Below are 24,396 nucleotides of genomic sequence, written 5' to 3'. Positions count from 1 at the left end.
CTAACACTTTTTTATATATAAATATCAGGATGTTAAAACTCAACTACTGTTTACTGCACTTAGACTTATAAAAATTCAGATTAGATATCTATTCACTGCCATTTGATTTCACCTCTGCAACTCCAAGCTTGGTGATATCATGCACAATGGCCCTTGGCATTTCACTTTGATTTCTCAAGATTTGAAGAAAACCATCAGTATAATTGCTGAAGCTTTCAATCTTTAATGCAGTCACACGGCCAGACAAAAAGGGAAAATATTATTTTGCCTTTAGAGTACTATTTCAGAGTACATACTTAAAGACAAAATAACTTCTTACCCCATTCACTCTTCCACACTAGGGAAATAAAATTGCATTAGGTGTTACATAGAATGTATAAACAAATTAATATAAACCACCTTCAACTTCAATCATCAAAAGCTGAAGACATGATTTGATGTTCAAATGAGGCATCTTGACATGAATTATTCAAACATACATTCAACATAATAGAAAATGCTTGAAGGATTATTCTATAAACATGCTAGTAAAACTGGATATTTTCCTTTTTTAAAATATGTAAATGATTAAGTTTTAATGAAGACCATTACAAAGAATCTTTAGAATAGGATTATTTAATATTGATTATTACTTATTTAACAAGTTTAACCTTCTAACTTTTCTTAAAATGTAGCAGAAAATTGTTGCCATAGATCTTGCAGAATTAAATTATTTAAAGCCACACTCAATTTAATTTGAATATTTCTTTAGGGAAAAGTGGTTAAACACCTTTAATGCATTCTAATTATTTCAAATTTGCATGTTAATTAAGGTAGATCATTAAACAACAAAAGGAAAGGTGGTCTCTCTAGAATTTTACCTCTCATCAAAATTTGTCTAGCTTAACTTTGGCAGACCCAAATTATTCTACATCACTAGACAACAATTTAACTGAAATTAAGAGACTTAAACAGATTCTTAACATTGGGTACAAAAAAAATGATTGTTAAATGTCACCATAGGGATCTATAATAGATACAACATTAGCAAAGTTCTAATAGTGGTAAACCTAATTAAAGCTTATATTTTACTCAGTATGTCATTGGTTCCTTGAGTTTCAAAGACAAAAAGAGAGTATCTTTCAGCTGAAATTTAAGACTACGCAATGGGAAAGTCACAAACGCTACAAAATCTAACCTGGTTTAAAAGGAATCCAAAACACCCTTCTATTTCTGAATAGAATTCTAACCACCTGTCTGAAATAAACAAAATTCCTACATCACCCAAGTTAACATTTCAAAAATGTTCTCTTGAAACATCATCTTATCTGCTTTCTTCACAGATGCTGCCAACATGGATGGGTTTTTCCATTTAAGTTTCATAACAAGGAACTTGCCGATTAAAACTAATAGTTGGACCAGCAGCCTTAGGCCAGTGGCTGCACTAGCAACTCATTTACAGCCAAAACCATTCTTTGCTCTGATTGAATTCCTCTGCAGGGGTTCCCAACCTTTTTCATACCATGGACCCCTACTATTAACCAAGGGGTCCAAGGATCCCAGGTTGGGAACCCCTGCAATTTTTAATGAGCATTAAAAATTGAGGAAGAGAGATTCAGTCTTTATGGTACACGAAGACAAAACTTTCAGCCTCTCATTGCTTGAAAAAAAAGTGTTTTCCATATTCCTAAGTGCTCTACTCTACCTTTAAGATGATACTTCTTGATCAAGATTCTCCCACAAAAGAAAATAGTTATTATTATTTTGAAGCACTTAGTCGTTTAAAAAAAAAATCAAACACTTGCAAAAGCAAGGTGAATTTAAGGTCTAAGTAAATTTAAGGCCACAAATTTTTCAGCATAAAAGGGTATCAATGCTGGGGTAAAGATGGGAACATGAGATACAAGAGTTTTCTCCCTGACCCCACAAACTAATTTCACTGTGAACAAAGTAGTAAAATTATTAAATGGAATGGTATATAGCATGCTAATTACCGAACAAATTAAGAGCATACAGCTGATAATTTTGTGAAAACATAATCCAATGTCTACTGTTGTCCACAAAAGTACAGAAGATTGAATGAAAATGATATTAAAGAGCTACAAAGCTTCAAATTCATGTATTTGGCATATGCCATACAATGAATGGGAATAAATTTTCTAACCTTTCAGTGGATCCAGCTGAATTTAGTAAAGAAATTCTTGTTTTGTTTGTTGGAACCTCACCATATGTCACATCTTCTGCTTCTAATAGATTATGCTTGGACCTGTGAAAGCATTGAAGATTTCTTACATTGATAACCTTTACTTTCAGATCCTAATCATGAAAAACAATACTATTTTTATACATGTTCAGCAAACTAATATGATGTTCCACATCAACATTTCAAAATACTGACTGGTATGTGCAATTAGGGCAATTTAATGATGTGATGATTTGTTTAGTTTAAAATAGTTCTTAAATTTTTAGGGGGATAATTCAAAAAGTCAAATCAAGTTGCCTCACCTGCAATGGACTTTCAAGTTATCCTAGCCTAGAACACTTAACCTAAAAAACATATAATGAAACAGGGAAGAACAGAGTAGCTGTAAAGCTTGACTGAACACGGAAAAGTAAGTTTGCCTCTTCTTTACAGAGCAGCATGCCCAAGTCATTTATCATATGAAGCAAAGTACATATCTTAAGGGATATCATCACTATTTGCATTCTATTTCTATATTTTCTTAATTAGTAAGGGTGTCAAAGGTTATGTGGATTAGGCAGGAGAATGAGTTGAAAGGGATATAAAATCAGCCATGACTGAATGATGAAGTAGACTTGATGGGCCAAATGGTTTAATTCTGTTCCTATGTCTTATGGTCTTACGATCTGAATCTTTTAATATTTTTCCCTGATGTAAAACTGAGGCTGTAGTATTTTCATCATAGTGCTATTCTTCATACAAACTACAATGAATAACAACTGTCTATTTTACCATGAAGCATACTGGATGCCCTCAGTGGCTACACACATCATGTACTGTAGGCACGTAACTCTAGGCCAATATTATAAAAGATATCCTAGATTTCACAATGTTAAATTTACAGCCCAATGTAAACTATGCAATCAATCTGATCTGAATATTAACTGCAACCTTACTATGCTCATTGTGCTATTAATATGCACACACTGTTATGGTTACCACACAACTGCCATTGAAATTTGCTTTTACTGTCAATTACTGATAATTATTTTTTAATGTTGTTAAAATCCCTACTGAATTGCAGCTGCTCCAAACATAATAACATTCAGAATGCCATGCAGGTGTGAAATTTAAACAAAAAGCTAAGATCAGTTAAACTGAAACATTGGACAAGTTGCTACCACAGGGGATCCATTTTCTTCAAACTCATTAAAGTTGTTCCAGGAAAAAGGTTTCAACACCATTGCCAATAGACAATGCTGTCAGCTTTAATTAATATTATGTTGCCAATCTAATAAAGGTTAATTTTAAAAGGTAAATCACCTCCATTAGAATGGTCTAAGGTTCAATGGAGTTCTTACCTGCTATAATCCAACACTGACTCTTGTAACTGCTGTTGCTTTAAAAGGAGCAGAGCCTCCTGTTGAGCAAGCAATCTCTGCAGTGTTTCTTTCTCCAGCTCAAGTTCCCTTTTCTGACACAATAACTGCTGCTTTTGGTCTGCAGGCATTTTCATTTCATGCAAAACGTCTCCAGTCATCGTTCCTATCCGACCATTCACCGCTGCATCACAAAACATTCCTGAGGTGACATTATGTTCCATTAGTGGAATAAAATTCCTGTTGTGGCCATCAGTGAATTGATTTCCATTATCAGTCTGGCCTTTCAACCATCCACACTGGGAAAGTTGGTCACCAGTAGTATCAAACGTAAAAGTGGATGTACCAACTTGCAAATCTTTGATGTTACAATGCCTTACTAAAACTGGGTTTCCATGAATTGAAGTCTCTGTTTTCATCTCACAACCATTTTGGAGTGGAAGGTTGTCCACAGGGTGAACACGATTGAGAACATTATTGTTTGGGAAATAATGAGCACCGTCACACTGAGGGTGAGGTGCTACAGATGGACAAACAAGTACTTGCTTAGATTTATTAACAGCATTTAATGTGCTAGGAGGCACAATTCCCAGGTAGGAACCATTCAGGTTTGAAGCAGCTGTCTGAGGAGAGTTCTTCTTGGCATTTACCTAAAAGAAAACATTTCAAAACATTTGTAAAATTAATGTAAACACTGAAACATTAACTGATGATTATCTTATTTTGGGTGCATTTCTAATGCAAAGTATTCTTCATATCTGAGAAATTTTACATATTTTCATAATTTGCAAATGAGAAAAATAGAAAATACTGAATATTCACAGCATATCAGGTGGTATATGTGGAGACAAAAAGCAGAGGATGAACTTTAATTAAGGCTAATAAATGAGTTTGGCTGCAACTGAAACAAATAAAAAAAATCTCAGTGCACCCAGAAGACAATTCCAAAACATAAGACTTTCAGATTTGGAACCAGAGAAAACTGATGTATTAATAATGTTAAACTTACTTTTGGGCACTTAGAGCAAGTTTCCTCAGCCTTAGAAAAGGTAGCAGCAAAAGCAATACGAACATATGGTTTTGAGAGCGGAAGTGCTGACACAACACTCCTCCTTGTACAGGCGAACAGGATCTCTTCCCTTTGGCCTATTGAGCAGTGTCATCTAGACCACTGATCCAACACGTCTACATCCCCGAATATAAAAAATCCCTGGAACTAGAGACTGGAGCAATCCCCTACCCAGAATTGAGACCCAGATTTATCTTGACTTGCCCCCTGCTCACTAGAAGCAAATCAAACCAACATCTAAATAGGAACAACAACACACAAAATGCTGGTGGAACACAGCAGGCCAGGCAGCATCTATGGGGAGAAGTGCTGTCGACGTTTCGGGCCAAGACCCTTCGTCAGGACTAACCAAAAGGAAAGATAGTAAGAGATTTGAAAGTAGCTTTCCTTTCAGTTAGTCCTGACGAAGGGTCTCAGCCCGAAACGTCGACAGTGCTTCTCCCTATAGATGCTGCCTGGCCTGCTGTGTTCCACCAGCATTTTGTGTGTGTTGTTGTTTGAATTTCCAGCATCTGCAGATTTCCTCGTGTGAACATCTAAATAGGATTTTTTTTAAATGACCAAAAAACCATACAATAAACAAAATTTAAAATATACTCAGTGGCCACTGTATTAGGTACAACTGCTCATTAATGCAAATATCTAATCAACCAACCATATGGCAGCAACACTGCATGAAAGCACCATGGTCAAGAGGTTCCATTATTGTTCAGACCAAACATGAGAATGTAAAGGTAATGTGATTTAAGTGACTTCGACTGTGGAACGATTGTCTGTGCCAGATGGGGTGGTTTGAGAATCTAGAAACTGATCTCCTGGGATTTTCACACAGAAGCAGTCTCTGGAGTTTACAGAAAATGGTGCAAACACAAGAAATATCCAGTGTACAGCACATCTGTGGGTGAAAACGCCTTGCCAGAGAGAGAGGTCAGAGGAAAATAGCCAGACTGGTTCAACCTGATAGGAAAGAGACAGTAATTCAAATAACCAAGCATTACAACAGTGGTGTGCAGAAGAGCATCTTTTTAAGCACAACACATTAAATCCTGAAGTGGACGGCTACAGCAGCAGAAGACCCTGAAGATGCACTCAGTGGCCACTTCATTAGGTACAGGAGATACCAGAGTGTGTGTAAAATGGTGTGTCAAAACCCATACTTCCATAGTTCCTGTTCAAAGTTTTCCAAAGCTCTCCTCCCATCACCACCTACAGAACTCATGCCAAAAAATATCATGACCAGGGCACAATTTCCTTGCAAATTGATGGCCTTCCATATGAACAGCACATGAAAAGACATTCAGGATTGTAAATCCCAAAGTAGAAAATTTATTTATTTATTTACAAAATTAGTTGATCATGGCAGTCCTGGTTTCTAAATACAAAAATATTTTTAACCAGCTGAAAATTCCTCAGAGTACCCAATTCAACCTATCCACTAACTTTATTCTGCCACCCCCCCCCCCCCCCCATCACCCTGTGCATTTAATTGAAGCACAGTTTCTCCTCCTGTTGGTTTTATTTTGAAATGTTCTGTTATGTTTTTCCCAAGATATTTCCATCTACAGTATGGGCGCAGCATAAGAAATGCCACTTTCAGTGAGTTCAGGGTTCATTCTCACAATCGTCTGTTTTGCAACACTCGTTGACCTAAAAACTGGAATCCATCAGTAAAAGTGAAAAATGTGTGTCCTACCACTCAATAGTGCAGTGTATTAATATACCAAACATGAATGTTACACCCTCTTACAGGTCAAACATCAGTAAACTTGAGGCTTAATTTACATAAACTAGTTTCACAAGCTACAAATCATTTCAATAGCCAGAATGGTGTCTGATCAATTTGAGGTAGAGCAGCCTGCCTTAACAAGAAGGATATAATGGAAATTCAGAGCAGCATATCAAAGTGTTAAGCAGTTGATTTGTTACAAGACATAAATACCAAAACATTTTTCCCTATTTGTAAGCTAATAAATTTTAGAATGTACTTAAATTTATATTATTCACTTATCACTTTTTTTTTATTTCATTGAGTTTAAAGTTGATGTTACCAACTGTGCTATTGCCTTCTAATAGCAATATCTTTGCAAGCACAATTTCTTACAAAGTACAAAACAATAAAGGGTTAGTGAGTTAGGAAAGCAGAAATAATATTATTCAATGCCATAAGATGTACAACTAGAGACTATTAAGTCCCATGGAGAGACAAAAAAAGGTCAGGATTATGGACAAGTCATCATCCAGCATTGTTATATTATGAAACTAATAACATCTAAGGTGTGCACAAATGATTAAACACAGAAATCAGTGAATTATAGGGTGCTCTCTACTGTATGAATAGATTAATTGTTCCATACCATCTTCTCAGTGTAACCCAAGATTTTACCAATTGTACAAAACAATAATCTCATGCCACCTCTGCCATTCGCCTCCCAAAATAGCTAAAATTACCAGTGCTTTTCAACTTATGAGCTTACAACAGAAGAAATGCTAATTCTTTCCATTACAGAAATTAATAAAAGTGGTCCCCCTGACTGAAAACAAACTCAGGTTGTTCTAACTGCAAATTCAATTCATTGTTTGATTTAAATATCCATGTTTTCTGTGAGAATATTTCTTTAGATCCAAGCTGAAGAGTTGTGTTCTTTTTTTAAATTGTACACTGTAAATCTTTGCCTATAAATAGACATTAAGTATATTCAATAGTTACTTGGAGACTCAAGGAATCAAGTGATATAGTAACCATAGAAGAAAGTGACTTGAGACACAGGGTTAGCCATTAGCTTACTACAGTAATTAACATGTTAAGCTCAATGAGGGATGGAAGTCACTTCATTTTCTGATGGTCATTGCTTGTATCAGCTTCCCATCATGATCAGCCACATGTTACAACTTCAGAATTCTGTCACCCAAACCTTGGTCAAGTACAAGCTATTTCAGTCTCTGTTCACTGAAGATGAAGTTTAATTTCAACCTTTAAAACAACTTCAGCATCCAAAATTTTGTAACAGACCCTACATCTTACTCAATTTTATTTATGCTATGTACATGCATATAAAGGCAGTTACTCTATTGTAACAGCCACCCCTATAGGGCCCAACCTGGAACATAAATGAATTTGAGCTTCAAAGTTGACACTCATTAGCTTATTCTTTATTGATTCTAGCTACGAATCAACAAAGTATTAAGGGACCATATCCACATTCATCAATTTAACATTATGTCTTTTTCCATTGTTTTATTATTCAATGTGACTCAATAACTTTTATGATCATAAAAACTGCATAATGCTGTCAAACAAAGATGTAAATTCTAAGCAATAATAAAGCTTTGCACTGATACACACAATGAAGTTAGTGGGAATATTAATGTTTGAACAAAAACAAGAACAAATCATACTTTTTTAGCTTTGGCAAATAAATAAACATTAAGTTTTATTGCAGACAGGTTATATCACAACAAACAAATGATTTCTCAGTAGTTATTGGTACAAATCTGCAATGCAACGACATATGGTAGGGCAAAAGGAGTTCAGTTTATGGGAAGTATACAAGAGATAATAATGTTATGGTTAAGTAGTAACAAAGAAAGGAAAGAGTAAGTTATACATTACAAATTAAGTATTGTACAGTCGGCCCTCCTTATCCGCGAGGGATTGGTTCCGGGACCCCTCGCGGATACCAAAATTCACGGATGCTCAAGTCCCTTATTCAACGTGTCTCACTAGGTTGGATCTTAGGAACAAGCGGTACCCCAGACCTTATTTAACCTGTCTCAGTGCGGTGGACATTAGGACCCAGTGGCAGAGATCTGAATCCGCAGTATTTCTGTTCATGAAAATAATCACGATAACGATTGAAAATAAAGTGGAAATAATAAAGCGATCGGAAAGAGGTGAAATGTCATCGGTTGTTGGAAAAGCATTAGGCTACAGTCGGTCAATGATTGGAACAATTTTAAAGGATGAAGTGAGAAAGGTTCTGCCCTGATGAAAGCTACAATTATTACTAAGCAACGCAGTGGTTTAATTATTGGGTTTTGGGTTTTTGATCCTCCATATCAACCCGGCACAGTGGAGAGCGCACTCAATAGCCATCTGTCACTAGATTGAACTCAGGAACTTCCCGAGCCCGGCACTGAAACATACATTCTTAAGTGTTTTATATGCATAGAAAGGTAAAATATATACTATATACAAATGCAAACATTTGACTAACTGACGCTAAATAATACTGGATGTACCTGTTCCAACTTACTTAGTAAGAACTTCCAATTTTTTTCAATCCCGATCCACAACACAGACAGACATACTTTATTGATCCCGAGGGAAATTGGGTTTTGTTACAGTCGCACCAAGAATAGTGTAGAAATATAGCAATATAAAACCATAAATAATTAAATAATAAGTAAATTATTCCAAGCGGAAATAAGTCCAGGACCAGCCTATTGGCTCAGGGTGTCTGACACTCCAAGGGAGGAGTTGTAATGTACTCTGGCTGAACACACTCCTGTGCCTAACCAGTACATTATGGAGTAGATGGGAGACATTGTCCAAGATGGTATGCAACTTGGACAGCATCCTCTTTTCACACACCACCGTCAGAGAGTCCAGTTCCACCCCCACAACATCACTGGCCTTACGAATGAGTTTGTTGATTCTGTTGCTGTCTGCTACCCCCAGCCTGCTGCCCCAGCACACAACAGCAAACATGATAGCACTGGCCACCACAGACTAGTAGAACCTCCTCAGCATCGTCCGGCAGATGCTAAAGGACCTCAGTCTCCTCAGGAAGTAGAGACGGCACTGACCCTTCTTGTAGGCAGCCTCAGTGTTCTTTGACCAGTCCAGTTTATTAACCCAGTTAACCCACGCACATCCTCCCATATACTTTAAGTCATCTCTAGATTACTTATAATACCCAATACAATGTAAATGCTATGAAAACTAGTTGTTATACTGCATTGTTTAGGGAATAATGACAAGAAAAAAAGTCTGTACATGCTCGAACAACAAGTGCTGGAAGAGCACTTCCAGGTTTTCGCGATTCGCGGTTGGTTGAATTCACACATGCAGAATTCGCGGATAAGGAGGGACAACTGTATATACAAAATACCTAAGCTCCATTACCATTTTCCCACTCAACAATCTGATAACAATGCAAGTGGTATTTATCAATCTGCAATCCTTTCTTCACTACTGCAGAGAAACTAGTGTTGCAGCACCAATCATCCGGAGATGATTTACATCATTTAGGATTACCTGCATTCCCAATTCAAAACATTGGTGAAATTTATGCTGATTACTGTTGAAGACTTCCATCAACTATTCACCATCAAAATGTAATTGTCCTCTACAAATAAATAACGTACAGTTCTTTTAATGAAAAGCCTTTCCTTCCAACTAACAAGCTACTTAAACACAATTTGTACTGCTAGACTGACAAAGACACTTTACATCTGACCATGTAAATGGACAGGCTTGATGCCATTCATATCAAGCAAATGGTGTGGACTACTGCCTTCCCAATTTACATTGCAATTTGAAACTAATGTCCGGAAAAAAATAATTACAGATCAATTTTGGTAAAGAAATTATGCATTCAATACAAAATTGATCCAGGCAAGAGTTTGCTGTTTTCTCATATCTGAAGTAGTAGAACGATTTTTACTCAAGGGCCTTCTGGGGTTTAAAACTTATTTTGTACATTATGCCTGGATCTAAAATGATAAGAGAATCAAAGGTGTTCAATTATTTAGAATTCAACACTAATTGGTGTCTTACAAACTGGGAGCAACTGAAAAACACCAAGCAGCTTGCTGAGAAACATGCATACATAATTTATAAATGGCTCATTCATTCTCCCGTCTGTATGTCCAGTGCAACATGTTATTTTATAACTAATAAACTGTTTTAACACCTGTACGTGTCACAGAATGTGTGAATAAGTAACCTGACTCAATGATTTTCAGACAGCAAAATGTTTTATTACAGGTGTTAATTGCACCAGAGAGAGCATCTCTGCCTAAGCTCTGATGTGACTACCTGGCATGCAGACTGCACAGATGGTACCAATGTTTGGGCAGCAGCTCAATCTTTGCAAATGCCTATCTTCAATTCATTGTGCTTGTACCTGACCATTTTGCCTATATTTATTTCTGAACACCCTGTTACTTCCACATTTAAGTGTGCATCATTTACACGTTTGTTCTAATGTTTGGCGGATGCTTATTCCCCCCCCTCCATGCAAGAATGAAATCATAGATGCAATGACAGAGTCACATAAAATTTGTCTTTAATCTGAGTCGACTATAACCAAAGGATCATAAACCAATAAAGGACACATCCAAGGTTGTGGCAAACGTACAGATTAGTTCCAATTCAGAATAGAAGCTCTCCAAACAATATCCACTTTTTTTATAAATAGGAAAGAGAAGACTATTTAACCCCCATGAGTCAATAAAATTATGCTGATCAGCAATATAACTTTATTAACCTATTTCAGCTCTTTATCCACATTTTCTCATGCAAACAAAATTTCAGATGTAACATTACAAATACAACAAATTCTGTAGATGCTGGAAATTCAGAGCAATACACACACACACACACACACGCACACAAACAAACAAAGTGGGAGGAACAAATAGTATCTATGGAGGGGGATAAGCAGTCAATGTTAAAGGCCTTCATCAGGACCATTTACAAATTTTTTTTTTTTTTTTTTTTTAAAGCAAAAAACATTTTAACTTAATTCGTAATAGGCCCTGGCATCATGGAGTCTGATAGTATGCTTTTGTCCTTCCAAGTGATTAAGGGTGGGATTTGAGAAGCATTTTCCAATAAGCCGCAATGAGGTGCACAGTCTATTTTGTAACTGCCAGTCACGATGCCATGAGAAGGCAAATGAACATTTACAGCAATAAGATACAAATGAGGACATAACCTGAATAATGCCAATGTGCACTGTCAGCACAGATAGAGTGTTCCATTACTTATTTGACTTAGTGGAAGACCTTCGGTAAAGTCACTTTTTGACGAACTCTTGTTGTCACAGTAACTGTGCAATGGGTCCAGTTAGGTTCTAGTTAAATATGAGCTCCAAGGATCATGGGAATACTAATTACATTCAATATTGAAAGGAAGACAGTTGGACTCATTAACTGAAGATGAAAGCCTTGGTCTGGAACTTGTGGTACCTAACCTAAGGAATGCAGAGCACAAAAAATACAAAGCCAGTATGCAGTTACAGAAATTAGGAAGCAAATTAAGTGATGACCAAGGGAAATGGGGTACAAAAGTAAGGAAACAATGGTGCAATTGTACAGGACTATGGTGAGATTGCATCCAGAGTATTGTACATAATTTTAGTCTCCATATTGATGAAGAACATTTTACCTTGGCAGCAATGCAGAGAAGACCAACTAGTTTGATTTCTTTAATGAAGTGGTTATCTTATGAGGAAAGATCAAGTGATTTAGGCCATGCTGCTTAGACTTTAGGAAAATGAGAAGGAATCTTACTCAAAAATACAACATTATGAAGGGGTTAGACTATATACTCAGTGTGAAGATGTTTATCTGATAGAAGAGTCTATTAGCTAGGGGTTCAGACTCAAGATAAAAGAACTTAAGAGAAGAATTTCTTTGGCATGAAGAATTTTTGTCATCCTCTAGCTTCATTGTTGTGGGTACTGACTTAATAGACTTGAGAGGAAATCAAGTGTTATGGAGATCATGCAGGAAAGTGAAACTGGCCAACAATAATACAAGTAATACTTTTACAGAATAGCACAAAAGACTTGAAGCCTTACCTATTAATGTCCCTATGTAATTTGTGGTTACAATTCCACACTAGTACCTTACAATGAAGCAGGTACTGATGATGGGTCTACCGTACACCTCTGCATCAATTATAAACTTGTATCAACAGATTCCAAACCAACAACATTTTCCTGTCAGCTTCCTCTACTTTGATGGATCCATACAAGACGGAAATGATAGGCATACATGGGTGAAGGGAGAGTAGGAATAATGTTTGTGGATCATTTGTAGTTCAGAATAGACACAAGGAGAATAGACACAAGCTATAGACACAAGCTCTGGGAAAAAAAAAATCAAGGTTTATTTGTATTAAATTTCTGATGGCAGAATATAGAAGGAAGAGGTATGAGATGATGTTTGAATCAAAAGGAAAGTAGAAATAGTATAATACCAAGCACTCCCACAGTTTCCATCACATCACTATAACTATAGATAAGCATAGAAGTGCCAGTGACCAGAAACATACAAAGCTTAAGATTAATTTATCATGTTAGCTTTATTTGTCAAATCCTTCCATTGATGATGGTTGAGCTGCTTACTATTCCCATCATTATTATTCCAATGGGCGAAAACAGCTGCATAGAGTAGAAGGAAATTCCTTTCAATTTTTTAGTATTTATTGGTATATTGTTATTGTGCTCTAGTGTGTTAATATATTAATTTTTAACCACAAACACGATGACGCTCTGTCCACCAGAGAAAGTAGGATATCCCAGTGGCCACTCATTTTAATTCCACGTCCCATTCCCATTCTAATATGTCTATCCATCGCCTCCTCTACTGTCAAGGTGAAGCCACAGTCAGGTTGGAGGAACACCACCTTTTATTCCATCTGCGTAGCCTCCAATCTGATGGCATAAACAGTGATTTCTCTAACTTCCGTTAATGCCCCTCCTCCGCTTCTTACCCCATCCCTTATTTATTCTTTTTTTTTCCCTTTTTCCTCTCTGACCCTCTCACAATCACTCTACCTGTTCTTCATCTTCCTCTGGTGCTCCCCTCCCCCTTTCTTTCTCTCTAGGCCTCTTGTACCATGATCCTCCCCCTTCTCCAGCTCTGTATCCCTTTTGCCAATCAACGTTCTAGCTCTTAGCTTCATCCCTCCCCCTCATTGTCTTCTCCTAACATTTTGGATTTCCCCCTCCCACTTTCAAATCTCTTACCATCTCTTCTTTCAGTTAGTCCTGACGAAGGGTCTCAGCCCGAAACGTTGACTGTACTTCTTCCTATAGATGCTGCCTGGCCTGCTGCGTTCCACCAGCATTTTGTGTGTGTAGCTTGATATTAATTTTTAATGTTATTTATTAATGTTTTTACAAATATCAAACAAATTTAAGCATGTAATCCTAATGGCAGCTATGACAATGAGAAAAGCTACAGTAGTGCCTATCAGGGCACTTTAGGAAGCAAGCAGGGATACCCTGGCAGCTGGTTTCCCAGTGCAGTCAGCAGCCAGGAGGCTACTCCCAGAACAGCTCAAAAGGCCAGCTACCTACTAATTTAGGCACCTCCATTACTAATAGAGGATCCAGCTCAACATGGCCAGTATTTAACATTAGTGTATATAAAGTATCTAGAAAATCCAATGTCTATTTGTCATCTGAACTATCATTGACAACTAAATAATCACAGCAAATCATTTTCCTTTGGCCCCAATTCTCCTCAGCATTCAACACTTGCAGCCACAGCTTAAATAAACAAAGGCAAAATGTATTACAAGACCTAGGCAACCAGTTTTGATATTAGGAATCATTGCAGTTGATTACTTAGGAAGCTGAAAGTACCTGAATTTTAAAAAATGACGTTGTGTAGGCAGAAGAAATTAGTTTAGCCATTTGATTACTAATTTAATTGGTTTGGCACAACATTGTAGGCTGAAGGGCCTGTTTCTGTACTGTCCTATATACCTCATCTCAGCAAAAATTAGGTTTTATATTCATATTGAATATGGCCATCAATATAAGAAATGCAACAAACAATGAAAAAAAAAATAGCCTTTTCTATATCAAGTCCATTTCTTTAACAGTTAGAAGATAAAATAATCAGAAAAATGGTGTACTATGTGGGAGGGAAGGGTCAAGATTGATCAGCTTAAGTCAACACCACATCATGAGCTAAAACGACTATACTGTACTGTACTGCGCTGTTCTATGTTCTATTTATCCTTACCTGAAATTTATCAACTATATGGAGTACAGAACTAATTAAATGGATTTATTTTCCTTTTGTTGTAAGCTTTGTAAATCTTTAAATTAGCATTAAATTCCACTTCATCAACTTCCTTTTCCAATTAAAACTATGGTTCTAGTTAACATTCTGGAATTTAAAAAGAACAAATGCATTGTAACTTCTAACACTGCCATATATCAAAAAATTTTTAAAATACATTCTGACTATATCCAAATGGAGTGACTGGTTCATTGCTAAATAACAGGCAAGAGGCATTTCTATAGTTACTAAAACATCCTAATATAAAATCAACTTACCAAAACACACAGAAACAGTATGATAGCTTTATTTTGAAATCTCCACAGAATTAAGCACAATAGCTATAGGATAAGGGAAGATATTGATAAATTCAGCTTGTGCTTATTCAACATAGGCATTTTCAAAAAACAATCTGAATTCTTTCAAGCAAAAGGTGACTTATTGTCATCCAGATAATCATGTTAAAAATAATTGTTATAAATGGTCTGATTTCCTGAATTCATATAAATCTACATTAAAAAATTCCAGGAATTTCTAAAATCTGGTTAATAACCCACACCCACTGTGGGTAGGGTCCTTCTGATTGTGAATGGCAAGAACTACTCACAGAAATGCACGGGCTGTTAGTTAAGCCACACAAGACTTAGCACCTGTCAAAAGTGTCAACGAACTTATTAATACCTCAGATGCTCACAGACATCCAAGAATACTCAAAGACAATTAACATTAATAAGCTTTCTTTATTAAAGTATTAAACATTTTTAAAACAAAATTAGCTGTGACTCTCTAATATTCATTAAACCGATTTATGCTCTAACCTGACAAAGATTCAGTAAGCTGTTTCCTCAAGTCACTGCACAAAGTAATAATTAAACCTCTAAATCTGGTAGTTGCTGGTTCAAGTCTCACTTCAAAACCTTCAGCACAAAATTCTGGACTCATATGTCATTGCAGTACCAATGGAGTGCTGGACTGTCGGAGTTGTAATTAAAATTGGTGTAAAATGTTAAAAGATGTTAAAGATTCCTCGGTATTATCCTATGCTTCAATAGTAATTCATTCTCTTAAAAATGTCCCAAAAGGAGCAAGAACAATACATTGTAAATAGAAAACATAAAGGAATACTAAAGTGGTGGCGTGTTGGGGAGGCAGCATTAAGAAGAGGGACGCCTCACGTCTTAATAAGCTGGTAAGGAAGGCGGGCTCTGTCGTGGGCAAAGTACTGGAGAGTATAACATCGGTAGCAGAGCGAAGGGCGCCGAGTAGGCTACGGTCAATTATGGAAAACCCTGAACATCCTCTACATAGCACCATCCAGAGACAGAGAAGCAGTTTCAGCGACAGGTTGCTATCGATGCAATGCTCCTCAGACAGGATGAAGAGATCAATACTCCCCAATGCCATTCGGCTTTACAATTCAACTGCCAGGAGTAAGATATGTTAAAGTGCCGGGGTTAGGACTCAATGTATTTAAGTAAACTACTTAAGAACTTTTTAAAAGCTATTATTAATGCTTTTTGAGAGGGTGATTTTAGATACATATCATATTTTTACTGAGTTAAGTATTGTATGTAATTAGTTTTGCTACAATAAGTGTATGGGACATTGGAAAAAATGTTGAATTTCCCCATGGGGATGAATAAAGTATCTATCTATCTATATATACTCTTAAAACTTAATAATGGTCTACAGTAACATTACTCTTTACACACAGATCCACAGACACATCAGCTAAAATTAGAAATAAAGTGAATAGCAAAGAGACTAATACCAATGCAAATCCTTATAATCTCACCTGTCCAATGATACATATTTTAGAACTTAAATAAGAGCCTAACAAAGTACTGAACATCAATTCACCAAATTTCCACAAGTAGCATGATATTCAGAATCAGGTTTACTATCACCGGCATGTGACATGAAATTTGGTAACTTAGTAGCAGCAGTTCAATGCAATACATAATCCAGCAGAGAGGAAAAAAACTAATAAATAAAATAAACCATAATAATAAATACATCAATTACATATATTGAATAGATTTTTTAAAATGTGCAAAAACAGAAATGCTGTTTATTAAAAAAGTGAGGTAGTGTCCAAAGCTTCAAAGTCCATTTAGGAATTAGATGGCAGAGGGGAAGAAGCTGTTCCTGAATCGCTGAGTGTGTGCCTTCAGGCTTCTGTACCTCCTACCTGATGGTAACTGTGAGAAAAGGGCATGATCTGGGTGGTTGGAGGTCCTTAATAATGGACACTGCCTTTCTGAGACACTGCTCCCTAAAGATGTCCTGGGTACTTTGTAGGCTAGTGCCCAAGATGGAGCTGACTAGATTTACAACCTTCTGCAGCTTCCTTCAGTCCTGTGCAGTTGCCCCTCCATACCAGACAGTGATGCAGCTTGTCAGAATGCTCTCCACGGTACAACTATAGAAGTTTTTGAGTGTATTTGTTGACATGCCAAATCTCTTCAAACTCCTAATTAAGTATAGCAACTGTTTTACCTTCTTTATAACTACATTGATATGTTGAGACTAGGTTAGATCCCCAGAGATGTTGACACCCGGGAACTTGAAGCTGCTCACTCTGTCCACTTCTGATCCCTCTATGAGGATTAGTATGTGTTCCTTTGTCTACCCTTCCTGAAGTCCACAATCAGCTTTTTCATCTTACTGACGCTGAGTGCCAGATTGTTGCTGCGACATCATTCCCCTGGCCACCCCCAAAACGTATCAAACCATTTTGTGGAATTCATTACTTTAGAGGGACTGAATTACAGACAACACAACAGCCATTCAACTGCCAGGACTTAAGAACTTTTTTTTAAAGCTATTATTAATGCTTTTTGAGTTAGTGATTTAGATGCATATCATATTATTACTGAGTTAAGTATTGTATGTAATGAGTTTTTGCTACAACAACTGTATGGGACATTGGAAAAAATGTTGAATTTCCCCATGGGGATGAATAAAGTATCTATCTATCTATCTATCAAACACATCAAAATTATAACAAATGATCAAACTGCTATTGGCTTAAAACAAACGTGGGCCAAAACTCTAGTTTAATTCCTTGTTCCGAATATTTCCATTTTTTTGGCTAAATATCTAAACCAGCAGGATATTCTAATGATACCTCAGATGAGATAGCATTCCTCACTTCCAGTCAAAAACTGACAAACTCAATCACCAACAGCTGCATGCTCGCAAGTTACTGTTTTAAGTCCTCTTCTCCGTGATATGAAAAACACACTTATTTCTCTGGCATATTTCATTACATCTCAGAGGATCTTTCCTGAGCCCAACATATCAAAGCAATCGGAAAAGAATCATAGCAGCTAATAGTTTGAAGAAACTTGATGCGTCTCCAAAGACTTACAAATTTCTATACATCTACAGTGAAGAACATTCTGGCTGGTTGCCTGGTATAGAGCTCAATGCACAGGATCACAAGAGGCTGTACAGCAGGGGTTCCCAACTTGAGGTTCATGGACCCCTTGTTTACTGGTAGGGGTCCATAGCCTAACAAAAGGTTGGGAACCCCTGCTGTAGAGGGTCATCCAGATTCATCACGGGCACAACCCTCCTCACCATTGTGAGCAAAGTAGACATGTCATGAAAGACCATGTCCTACATGGCAAAGGTCCTTAATGATGGATGCCACCTTCTTAAAGAGCTTCAAGTATGCCAGTGATAATAAACCCAATTCTAATTCTTCCCATTACTATCACAGACTTTTGAAATGTGAAGAACTATACTCAATGATTTAGTGACAGCTTCCTTCCCTTGGCCAACAAATTTCTGAAAGTCTATGAATCTATGAACACTGCGTTGTTAACGAATAAATTCTTCTTTGGCTTCCAGGTATCAATTTTAACCAACATTTCGATGACAAACTCTGCCATCTTCATCTTGGATTATGCCTGGGCATGTTTAGCCTGGTGGTATATATAGCCCCATTGTCCATCTCTCCTGATCGGTTAGTCCTCATTCAATCAGATTTCCACTGTCCCAAGTTGTTTACAATCAAATTTCAGTTCTTACTTAGATTGAGACCTTCGTCTTTATTAAAATTCTTTTTCTCCAGTTCTATTTCAATAGCTTCCTTCACCTGGTGGTCCCAAAACCCAATGACGCAGCACAGTAGTTTTGTGTCGAAGTGAATCCTATGGCTATTGTGAATACAATGTTCTGCTACCACCCATTCCTCTGGGTAACCCAAACAGATACACCTCCTGTGCTCCTCAATCCAGGTTTCCACCAAATGCCCTTTCTGGCCAATATACACTGCTCCATATTCACAGAAAATCCTGTAAATGCCAGCTGTCCTGAGTCCGAGGTCCTCTTTGACCCGCATAATCTGTGATTTGAGCTTCCTTATGGATTTGTGGATGGTATTAATTTGGTATTTCTTCAGGATCCTGGTGGACCTTCCAGAAACTGTGGAAATATAGGGAAGACAGGCAATAGCAATGGGCTCCTCCTTGTTGTAGGTTTCCTGGTTTTTCTTACCTAAACTGCATACATCCAAACAATCAATTAACGATGGAGATGGCGAAGAATGGTTGTCTCCCATTCCTGGACACTCTAATATGATGGAAACCAGACAGTAGCCTCAGGCATGGCGTCTAATGGAAACGCACTCACGTAGACATACATCAACATTAACAGCTACTGTCACACCTCCCAACAGAGTAGTTCTTGCTACCTTCATTAACTATGTGAAAACTACTTCAGACCCCAAGAGTCTCCACGAAGAAATAGACAATTACGCATGATACTCCTACAGCATGGCTATAAGGTGAAGGAAGTCAATTGGGCCCCTAAAAATAGGGCCAACAGAAAAACCAAGAAACCTAACAACGAGCAGGAACAGTCTTTACTGCCTGTCTTCACTATATTTCCATGGTTTCTGGAAGGACTGCCAGGATCCTGAAGAAATACCGGATTAATACCACCCACAAAGGCATAAGGAAGCTCAAGTCACAGCTTATATGAGTCAAAGATGCCCTGGGATTCAAGACGGCTGGCGTTTACAGGATTCCCTGTGAATGTGGAGCAGCGTACATCAGCCAGATGGAGTGCACGGTGGAAACCTGCATCAAGGAGCACAGGAGGTGTGCCCATTTGAGTTACCCAGAGAAATCAGCAGTAGCAGAACATTGCATTTGTAATGACCATAGGAGTGACTTTGACGGCACAAAACTACTGTGCTGTGCCAATTGTTTTTGGGACCGCTGTAAAGGAAGCCATTGAAATAAAACTAGAGAAAAAAAGAATTCTAACAAAGACGAAGGTCTCACTCTAAGTAAGAGCTGGAGTTCAATTGCAAACAAAGTGGAAGAATGGAAACCTGATTGGATGAGTACTAACCAATCAGGAGGGACAGACAACACGCCTACGCATCATCCTTGATGAAGATGGCAGTGTTTGTCATCGAAATATCGGTTTAAAGTCGATACCTGTATCCAGCTGGAAGCCCGAGAAGAGTTAATTCAACATACACGCTGGGAAAGCACTAGACCCTTTTTCAATGGCTTGTTAGTTTTTTTTAAGCTATTTATTTGAAATTTATAGGTTTTTGTGTCTATGCATTGTACTGCTGCTGCAAATCAACAAATTTCATTTCATATGTCAGTGATAATAAATCTGATTCTAATTCTGAGTGAAGGATGGATTTGCATAATACAGCAGATATTAAAGTTGTTGTAATAGTGGCCCGCAGGAGTTTTAAAAGCCATATCAAAAAATACACTATTTTGGAATGAATGTTTTGCAAGGCAAAGAAATGGAATACTGGAAATAAAGAAAATATAAAGATATTTGGAAATCACAAACTTAAAGAAAGGATGCTCATTTTCCTAACATCAAATGACACCAAATGCTCTAAACATTTTTAAATTTACTTCAATGCTTTTTAAATTTTATAACATGCCATGAAGAAATCCATCTCATTTGTGGAAGTAGAATTTGGGGCAACAAAATCTAGTAGCAAACTTTATCTTATTTATCTCTTAAACTCCCTCATCTAACTTAATATTAAAGTTACCGGCATTAATACTTAGTGCATATTGTCCAGTCAGTATATTAGTACTGCTATATTATTTGCCATAACCCCTTTGATTGGAGGACAGGAAAAACGAGGAATAAGCAGATCTTTTTTCCAGGTGACATGTGATGACCAGTAAGCTGCCACAGTTCATAATATACATTCAGTGATTTAGATGAGAAGTAAATACAGTATCTCCAAGACATAAAGCTTGGAGGGAAATGTGACCTGGGAGACTCCAATGTGATTCAGACAAAATTAGTTAAGTGGGAGAAATGCTTGGCATATGCAGTTTATGTGAGGTTGCCCATTTTAGTTCGAAACACTGGAAGACAGTCTTCTCCATGAACAGTGAGAGGAAATGCAATGAATGTGTTTGAACATCGATTGCTGAAAGCAAGAATGTGGGTACAGTAGGCAGTTAGGAAGGCAAACTTTATGTTGTCTGTTATTGTTAAAAATTTTGATTAGAGGAGCAAGAATGTCCTGCTGCAGTTGTACAAACTCATTGGTCAGAATGCATCTTGAGTTGTGTTTGCAGACTTGGCTCCTTAACTGCAGGTGGATGTTCGTGTAATCCAGGGATTTTAATTTAATTCCTGAGATGGCAAGACTGATGTACAAGAAGTGATTGGGCCAACTGTGTACAGTAGATTTTAAAAGAGCAAGAAGGTCTTCGGAGACACCTACAAAATTCTAAACAGACTAGACAGTCCACATACAGAGACGAGGTTCCTAATGGCTAGAGAGCCCAAACTCAGGGATCACAGCCTCAGAATGTGAGATATGACATTTAGGCCATCAGCAGAAATTCCTTCACCCACACAGTGCTAATCCATTGAAGTTCTCTACAACCAAAGCCAATGGAGCCAATAAGGGATATGGGAAGAAGACAGGCTCAGGGTATTGAAGTTATGAACAGGTTAAATGGTGGAACAAGCCATAAAGACAGAATGATCTAGTTGTGCTGTTTTCTATGCTTTCATACAACTAAACTATCCCCTACCATCTGGTCAATTCCTCTTAAATTCAAGTTGCATATAGAATTCCCTGTGTTATATTAAAACTATGCTATATTAAAGTCTGTATTTGATTTACTAAATTTTTTTTTCAATTCTAAAAAGTTTACAAAAAGAACTGAGCAACCTGCATATTCCCTGTTCCTCCATTGTTGATGGGATAAACCAGCATAAACTTATTCTATTTCTCTGCTTTTGAAAATGTGACTGGAATCCTATATGTACAGTCCTTATATTACAGTTGAATTTTATTTAAAAATTGCTTTTAGATTTAATTGAAAGAATAGTGTGGATTGTACTGACTATACCGATACCTCCTAAATCTGTGATCCGAATAGTAATTAAGACAAGAGCAATGGACACAGAGGGGCATCATTACCTCCACACTCCCTTCTAAGGTGTGCTTGATCCAATCTTAAACACAATGCTATGCTTTCATCTTTGCTGGAACACCTAGCCCAACAGAACTGGAAGAGTATCTTAGCAGAACAGTGATGCAGAACAGTGATTCAAAGTGGATGCTCACTGCTACTTTATCTAGCATATAGAAATGGGCAATAATGTAGCCTTACAAGGGACTCCCGTATCTCAAAAAATGAATAATGAAACAAACAACATTTGCTTTGCAGCACATCACAATATAGGAAGAATAATATGTTTACCCTATGGCAGAGTAATTTTTCACATGGTTAGGGAGATGCTTAATCTTACATCATTGAATGGCACACAAAAGTCTTGCAACCTTAAACTATAATGCAAGTTTAATAAAGCATGCTAAAACATGAATGCAGCTCTCTGTAACATTTTGCACATTCCTTGTGTCTTAGCATCCTTCAAGAAAAATTCTCCTGCCATTTCTGGTACAGGCAAAACTGTACACCACACTTGCTACAAAGTCATGAAATGTTGTGTGAAGCATTCACTGCGTTTAGTTGCAGCCACATTTCAAAATAACAATTCAGATATCAATTCTATTTTACCAACAGGAATGAGAATATTTTGTGTTAACAATAGAAAACCATCTATTCTCTCTGACCCTCCTTTGTGTAACCAAGTTGCTAGTAAGACCGAGTACTGCGTGGAATAGAACTTCATATTTTATCAACCAGTAACTGTTTGCTGTATTAATCATTGTCAGTTCATTCCAGTAAGTGTTCAAGCAAAATGCTCATCCATGTTACAAAAGAATTGAATCAAAGTGTATTTTCTACTAGTTGCAATAATTAAATATCTCAATTCACGTTTAAAGTCACAGCAATATAGCATGGAAACAGGCTCTTCAGTCCAGCCATTCCATACCAACCAGTGCCCACCAAACTAGTTCTAGTTTCCTGCATTTGACCCCTATCCCTTTAAGCCCCCTATCCAAATGTGTCTTAAATGATACTATTTTACCTGCCTCAACCAGTCCTTCTGGCAGTTCATTCCACATACACACCACTTCAGCTCCATTTTAAATCCTTCCCCTATCACGCTAAACCTCTGCACCCTAGTTTTGGTCTCTTCTACCAGAGGAAAAGACTTACCATCCACTTATAATTATAATTTTAAGCATTTCTACAAGGTCACCCCTTATGGTTTTTACCTTGGCCCCAAAGTAATGCTGTCTCATTTGGCTGTATTCATGTATAGTTGAATGGCAATTACACAAATTGAACTGAATAAAGACCTAGCCCAGCCAACATCTTCCTATTACTCAGTCCTTTTAGCTTTAGCAATATCCTCAAATATTTTCTGCATTCTCTCTAGTTTAGCCACATTTTTCTATAACTGGGTGACCAAAAAGAACTCCAGGTGCAATCTAACCATCAAGTTAAGACAACTGTAACATAAAATCCCAACTCCTATAACCATATAACAATTACAGAACGGAAACAGGCCATCTCGGCCCTTCTAGTCCGTGCCGACGCTTACACTCACCTAGTCCCACTGGCCCGCACTCAGCCCATAACACTCCATTCCTTTCCTGTCCATATACCTATCCAATTTTACTTTAGATGACAATACCAAACCTGCCTCTACCACTTCTACTGGAAGCTCATTCCACACAGCTACCACTCTCTGAATAAAGAAATTCCCCCTCATGTTACCCTTAAACTTTTGCCCCAATTCTCAACTCATATCCTCCAGTTTGAATCTCCCCTACTCTCAATGGAAAAAGCCTATCCACGTCAACTCTATCTATTCCCCTCATAATTTTAAATAGCTCTATCAAGTCCCCCCTCAACCTTCTACACTCCAAAGAACAAAGACCTAACTTGTTCAACCTTTCTCTGTAACTTAGGTGCTGAAACCCAGGTAACATTCTAATAAATCTTCTCTGTACTCTATTTTGTTGATAGCTTTCCTATAATTCAGTGACCAGAACTGTACACAATACTCCAAATTTGGCCTCACCAATGCCTTGTACAATTTTAACATTACATCCCAACTCCTGTACTCAATGCTCTGATTTATAAAGGCCAGCATACCAAAAGCTTTCTTCACCACCCTATCCACATGAGATTCCACCTTCAGGGAACTATGCACCATTATTCCTAGATCACTCTGTTCTACTGCATTCTTCAATACCCTACCATTTACCATGTATGTCCTATTTGGATTATTCTTACCAAAATGTAGCACCTCACACTTATCAGCATTAAACTCCATCTGCCATTGCTCAGCCCACTCTTCTAACTGGCCTAAATCTCTGTGCA

At 37.4% G+C, this 24,396-nt stretch overlaps 1 protein-coding gene across 5 annotated transcripts in view; it reads right to left on the bottom strand.

Moving 5' to 3' along the window:
• kiaa1328 (KIAA1328 ortholog) overlaps positions 1-24,396 on the bottom strand; it is a 134,739-nt gene that overhangs the window by 75,746 nt on the left and 34,597 nt on the right. For all 5 annotated transcript variants that reach the window (XM_073064217.1, XM_073064219.1, XM_073064218.1 and 2 more), the window contains 2 exons: positions 3,523-4,190; positions 2,144-2,245 (listed from right to left, as the gene is read on the bottom strand). In XM_073064217.1, the coding sequence (XP_072920318.1) occupies positions 2,144-2,245; positions 3,523-4,190 (770 nt within the window). The remainder of the gene's footprint in view (positions 1-2,143; positions 2,246-3,522; positions 4,191-24,396) is intronic.

The sequence above is a fragment of the Hemitrygon akajei genome, chromosome 13 (genome assembly GCF_048418815.1).
Source record: "Hemitrygon akajei chromosome 13, sHemAka1.3, whole genome shotgun sequence".
NCBI lineage: Eukaryota > Metazoa > Chordata > Chondrichthyes > Myliobatiformes > Dasyatidae > Hemitrygon > Hemitrygon akajei.
Note: the sequence above shows the minus strand (reverse complement) of the source record. Positions and strands in the feature narration are given on the sequence as shown.